Genomic DNA, 6540 nt, shown 5'->3' on the forward strand with positions numbered 1-6540 from the left:
TGAATTTATTCCGTTATGAATGCATTGATGGTGATCTGTTGAATTGGTCCACGTGTTTGTATTTTTTTTTTTTTTTTTTTTTTTTTTTTTTTTTTTTTGGATGAGGAAGATACGAATACATATATATGAATTCATATTAAGAATTTTTTTTAAATAGTATTTATATTTCAGCTATAAGAAAAACAAATATGTAATGCTAGCACAAATCAATTTTAACCATCAAAATACTTATTACAACAACATTCATTGGAAACATTTGTCAGGAATGGGATCAAAAACATTTCTAAAAGTCATTATTTCGAAAATGTAAAATTATTTTATTTCAGTCAAACATCAAATACAAGCATTCGCTGCATAATATTATAATTATGCTCTTTTATCTAGATATAAAAAAAAATGACAAAAGTTGAAATAAAAATGCTGTGTTTTTGCTTAGCTAGGGTTTTCATATATAGGATCAAAAGCTGGGTTTACTGTGTTCTGTGCTGCCTCAGACTCTTGATCCTGAATCTGAAGTAGAATTGTTTGTTTAGGTTGAAGTGTGGTTATTGTATAGATATTTCTCATTAGAACCACAAGTAATACAAGAACTACAAATGATCCAATAGAAATGATAACATATAGCAATGATCCCCTTTGCGACTGCCTAAATGGTGCTGGTGATGTCAACATGCCAATGATTGAAAAAGTCTTGGTGTTCCTTATGGACTGCTGTGATACTGTTGGTGATGTTACCATCTTTATGTTTGAAGAAATCATGGTTAGATCTTCTGAGGTTATGGTTTTTACTTCTGAAAGTAAATTATTTATATTTTGACCTAGATCAGGCAAGAATAATTATTTCAAATCCTTAAAACTAAAATGTTGCCTATTATTCTAACTCTGAGAAGGAAAATAACGTCATAGTCAACACTACAGAATGAATTACAATGATGAAGCGTTTATTATTTTAAAAAATCTAGTTTTAAAGTTCCCATCTGTTGTTCTTGTCTGGAAAATGTCCTTTGTTTTCCTACTAAAAATGGAGGCTTCAAATTTGTATTTTTTTTAATACCATCACAAGCTCCGTTGACTTTATTACATGATTTGCAGTATTCGGGGCATTTGCTTAAGCACCACAGTCCATAATAGCCAGCTGTACATTCATCAGAACAGTTAAGGCCAAAGGTTCCTGGCATACATTCTATGATAAAAAGGTGATTTGATTACATTGATGTCTGTATTGAATATAGTTATCGCTTGATAACATATACAATATAGTTTGAAATATCACTTATTCATATATGTACATATGTATGCATTAAATACCATACTGATATGATGCTATATCATTGTAATTCAATTTTAAAAAAAATTGACACTTTAAAATTTTGAAAGAAGCTAAGTACAGTGTTCGAAATAATAGAATACTATAATAAGTGAATGCCATTTACTTTTTCGTAAACTATCAAAGAAATATATATACTGGTCCTCTGCACTTCAGTGTCCTATTTAAAAGAATGGATGAGATGGCATTATTTATCGCATATTATGTTAAACATGAGCGCCCTATTATATATATATAGGTCAAGGGGTAAAAAAATAGCATGCTCGGAAACATCTTGTGACAGGTTGTGCACACGTTGAATAAAAAAGCTTCTCAATCAGAGGTTACAAGGAAAAATAATAATTTTGAAAAGTAGGTCAAACTCCAAAGTTAAGTGTAAAAAACAAGTAAAGGCCTTATCAGAGGTAATATAGATGAATAATGTAAAAGTCCTATTTCTTATTTCAAAACTTTTTAGACCAATTTAACTTGTCGAAGCAAAAAAAAAAAAAAAACTTCAAAAAATGTCAAAGTCACAATGATAAAGAATAAAAAAAATCATAGTATATTTGGAAATATCCTGACAAAGGTAATGTACATATGAAATATGAAAGCCCTATCTTTTCTCATTCAGGAATAAAGTTTTTGTGAAGGACGGAGGGACTAACAGACGCACAGCTAGACGAATTAGTTTTAATATCTTTGCGAAAGGGAAAGATAAGAGATAAGAAATAATTATATTGCATGCACGCAGGTAGGTTAAGGTTACAACCAAATATTCTACTTGCCTATATGATATGACGTCATAGTAAGATAGTAAGCTATATGACGCGAGGTTTAGAGATAATAATTTCTTAAAATCGATATCTCAGATTGAATTGAAGTCGTAAAAATGAATTACAATATGCAGAGGCATAATATAAACGGAATATTTTGTCGTTCCTGGGCCTCTGTAGTTATCACAGGGGTTACATACCAAACCCGTGACGTCATAACTGTTGATCATGTAGTAGCAGAGTGAAAGTGAATCGTAACGAGAACTAATGTAAACAAACACAAGAAATCGGAGTTTAAAAGCATTTAGAATGAATATCATGTGTGATTCTTGTGGGAATAAAGCGTATGAATAAGGTAAGGTAAAATAATTTTGCATTTCTTCGCAAAATTATAGCAGGGAGGGTGTTTACTTGCCGATCAGCCTTTCCTCTGTCGTTCGTAACAAAAAAGATGCAAAAGTTCAACACTACGCCGCATACCTTGAAACTTAATTTTTGTTTCTATCTAAAGTTCTTATTCTTTTGTTTTTGGAAAGTGCTGCTAGAATCGTATGGTTTACGGGAATTGATGCTTTTTTTTTCAATGTTATGAACAAAATGTAAAAATTTTGGAAAGGTTTTGTCCAAAATTGTTGAATAATTTTTTTTATAATAGGACAGTACGATTCTAGCAGCACTTTTCATGGTACAGAGATGAATTAACATAACTATTATTACAAATTAAAACTAATTGTCCCCGGGGTAGTGTTAAACTTTTCACTTTTTCATTAAGGCATATTTTCTAATTATAGACGTCACGTGGTGACGTCGTGGAGAAGTGCCTCCTGTAGTATAAGTCCCATTGAAATCTATAGAATGCATAATTAAAGCAAAAGTTTTATCCTTGACTTTTCCGATTTATTAGTGTTACATTATTATAAAAAAAAATGTTAATTCGCCGAATTCTGATCCATGTGCTGCCTTAACATACCCGCGCATTTAAGAGTTCAAAAGTGCACGCCATTTTGCTAAAACAAAACACAAAAAAGAAGCCAAATATCAATATTTTATTCAGCATAATGTAAATGTTCCTTTCGAATTAGTCAACGTTTTTATTAAATATTTGGAAAAATTCTTAACATTCCTTGTTGATTACTCACCAGTACAATTTCCTTCTGTCAAATTCCAGTAGTAGTTTGCACAGCATTTGTAACCCAGATCTCTACAGTCCCAAGACGGATATTTTTTAATTCATAAATGTACAATCAACGAAACAAATAAAAATATTAAAAATAAGTTTTGAGATAAAAAAAGAAAATCCTCCTTTATACTTGCCTAAAGCATTCAATATTAGGAAATATTTTTTATAGGAATTTAGGGTATCAACGGAGATTTTTTTTAAGACTACAGTATTTTTTATGAAACATTCAAAAAACATGTCTTACTTTTTAGAATTACATTCATTAAAAGTACAGTGAAGGTAACTCAGAAAAAGACAAAACACTTGCTTTCCCCTTAAAGCTAATTCTATATAATGTAAAGATTTCAGAAATAAGTAATTTATTTAACAAAAAATATAAAACATAATAAAGATAAGGACTTTATTTAATAATTAAGTTTTCAGGATTTTATCCTATAAAAAAAACACTAGTACAAAAGACAAATATCAACATAGAAAAATTTCATTTTTAAATATATACATGCATTAGCGATTTGATATTACAATAAATCTTTTGAAATTTTGAAATTATTGATCAATCAATTCATTTCTGTAAAAGGGTTGAGACAGTCAAGAAAACAATTTCTGTCAACTATTTCAACATTTAGGCAATTTTATAAAATTACATTTTCCCCGTTCACATTATTTGCTGCTTTTTATATACCTAAAAGATCCAATTCCTAACGACAAAAGCACCCTATAATATAACTCAAAGTTAGACTTACTTTTCTTTGCAGTACATGGCACTCGAACATGAAAAAAGCGTTATGATGAAGTGGAGTTTTTTATACGCCATAGAAATAACAATGCACTGATATATGTTGAAAGTTATATTGATTTAATTTCAAGCACATACAGGAATTTAATCATATACAAGAGAAAAATCAAAATCCAGGAAGTATATTCACCTGTTTAACTTCCGCTTTGATGTTCAGATACACTTACTTGTCATCTGATCTGTACGTTTTCCACTTTACAATATTAGATATTATGCGATGATCATACTAATAATACTTTATGATATATTCACTCTTGAAGCTAGTACCGACCTGTGAATAAATCATATTCACATTCAAAGTATTGAAAATTCTGAAACTATATTCTAGCCTTAATGCTACTTAAAAGTGAATTTTAATCATTCATACAATTTCCGATACACCTGTGTGCGCTTTTGATACCTAATTAAAACAATTAGTTCATCGAATTTTTGGACCAATTCTCAATCTAAGCATGTTTTAAATTTTCAGATTTAAAATGCACTTAAAAATCATAAAACATATCCACTAGACTAACTTATTTCATGTCACCTGCTCCCACACCTTTTTGTCTCTAATCCTGATTTGTATTGTTTAATGGACCTTTGAGCTTGAAAACTGTTTGTTATTTCCATAAATTTCATTCATAACTTTCCTATGAGTTGTAAATGTGTGAAAATACTTGTAGGAATTATATATTTATGACTTTAGTTAATATTGGAAGTTTTCTTTTTCATAGTTGGGGATATTAGTAGCAAAAGGGTGATTTCAGAGAGCGTATCATAAACTTGCCGACCGTAATAAAAAATATTTTTTTTCTATAAGTATAGCTGTAATTGTTTATAAAGTATGGAAAAAATATTGTTTGTATATTCCATCCGTGTATTTTGTCCGAAATGATTTGTACCAAAGCATCAAACAGTGTTGGTAAGAAGTATATTGGTGAAGGTCCACCGTGTACAAGACAAATCGCTAACATTTCTCCCGCCACATAATAATCATCTCTTTGTAAAGCTGCAATGAAAACTAGAAAGCATAAGATCACTGAACATTGGAAATATGAAGCTTACGTCAGTTCAATCTCTTACAGACAAAATAATTAATGACAGAAAAAAAATGGGCGGCCGAGAAAATATTGGACTGAAATTCTAATTTGAAATGCATTTTCAATCCCCCTCAGCTACTCTAGAAGGCACGGGTTTTCAGCCACCCAGAAGGCAAATACTTTTTATTCCCAAAATTTTTAATATATTGTTTGAAATTCATATTTATATTATTTATTTTTAGCCTTCAGAAGACATATAAAATTCATAGAAGACATTGATTAAGGGGGTGTCAAAAATTGACGATCGAGACAGATCACTCATACACAGGACAGAATATATTTATTTCTAGAATGGCTAATTCTTTTTTATTTTTGTCTTCACTGAAAATTTTGAAATACTTTCTTTTTCATTTACATGTTCGTTCACCCCACCCCCCCCCCCCCCCCCCCCCCCCCCCCCCCCCCCCCCCCCAACACACATGCATACACCAAACAGAAATCAATTATGTGTCTCTTATTGTTTCTTTAAACTGTTAAACACTTGACAGAAATTCTTATTATAATAAAAAATATTTCTATATCAAAATTGAAATTAATACTTGTCTATCATAATTGTTTTGTCTGTAACAGATGTAAATGACGTACATGTAAGGTACCTTACATGTACCATGTGTACGTCATTTACATCTGTTACAGACAAAACAATTATGATAGACCATGAAATGGGCGGGTACAATTCGACGCGGACGATCGGTAAAACATTGGATTGAAATTTTAATTTGAAATGCATTTCCAATCCACCTCACACAAGACGAAAGACCACCTTTAAGCAATCGCTTAATGGTAGCTTAATGGTGATTTAATGGTGGCTTAAAGAAGTTAATTCCTTTAAGCCACCATTAAGCCACCATTAAGCTGCAACTTACAGGTGCTTAATGTCCAAACTTCATTAAGCTACCATTAAGCCACCATTAAGCTGAGCTTAATGGTGACTTAATGGTCAACCCTCATTAAACTTTTACGCATCTTATATAGAATCTTTGAACTAACTTTTAGTTATTTTAATATCATTTACGCAAAATCTATTCCAACTCATAATTCTGTCTCGATCATAATTTCTACGAGTTTTTTGTCAACATGCATAAACTTGATCACTGGGAACAAAGTTAGGTAATAGCCACAGGGGCTTGCTCGAAGTGTCTAATTTTTTCTTAAAATCATTTACAGTGATAATAAAACAAGACATCCTGTATCAGAACCGTATATTATTTTTTTTAAATACATTGTAAATCATTATTACATGCGTTGTTTTTATTTTTAGTGTATATGATTTTTAAAAATAAATAATTATTACATACCGTGAGCAAGTCCTTGTGAAATATCTTAAATTTACAATACCAAAAATCAATTTGTTCTTAAAATTATCTATATTCATGAACACAAAATATATATTACTTTTT

At 30.5% G+C, this 6540-nt stretch overlaps 1 protein-coding gene across 1 annotated transcript; it reads right to left on the minus strand.

The window, feature by feature from the left end:
* Positions 1-212: 212 nt before the first annotated feature.
* On the minus strand, positions 213-4648 carry LOC134260614 (uncharacterized). Its single transcript, XM_062743171.1, has 4 exons — positions 4006-4648; positions 3222-3283; positions 1055-1183; positions 213-791 (listed from the first exon to the last, which is right to left on the minus strand). The coding sequence occupies exons 1-4, from the start codon at positions 4074-4076 to the stop codon at positions 433-435; spliced, it is 621 nt and encodes a 206-aa protein (XP_062599155.1). The 5' UTR covers positions 4077-4648; the 3' UTR covers positions 213-432.
* Between the last annotated feature and the right edge of the window lie 1892 nt (positions 4649-6540).

This window comes from Saccostrea cucullata, unplaced genomic scaffold (genome assembly GCF_032062105.1).
Source record: "Saccostrea cucullata isolate Sc308-1 unplaced genomic scaffold, CSIRO_AGI_Scuc_v1 ctg1278, whole genome shotgun sequence".
In the NCBI taxonomy this organism is placed as follows: domain Eukaryota; kingdom Metazoa; phylum Mollusca; class Bivalvia; order Ostreida; family Ostreidae; genus Saccostrea; species Saccostrea cuccullata.

Excerpts from the sequence above, each read along its gene's own strand:
- LOC134260614 (XM_062743171.1), bottom strand. The coding sequence starts at position 4,076 with ATGGCGTATAAAAAACTCCACTTCATCATAACGCTTTTTTCATGTTCG. Across the intron at positions 1,184-3,221 it reads GACAGAAGGAAATTGTACTG|AATGTATGCCAGGAACCTTT; the intron begins GTGAGTAATCAA and ends TTTTTATCATAG. Across the intron at positions 792-1,054 it reads AGTCAACGGAGCTTGTGATG|AAGTAAAAACCATAACCTCA; the intron begins GTATTAAAAAAA and ends ATTTACTTTCAG.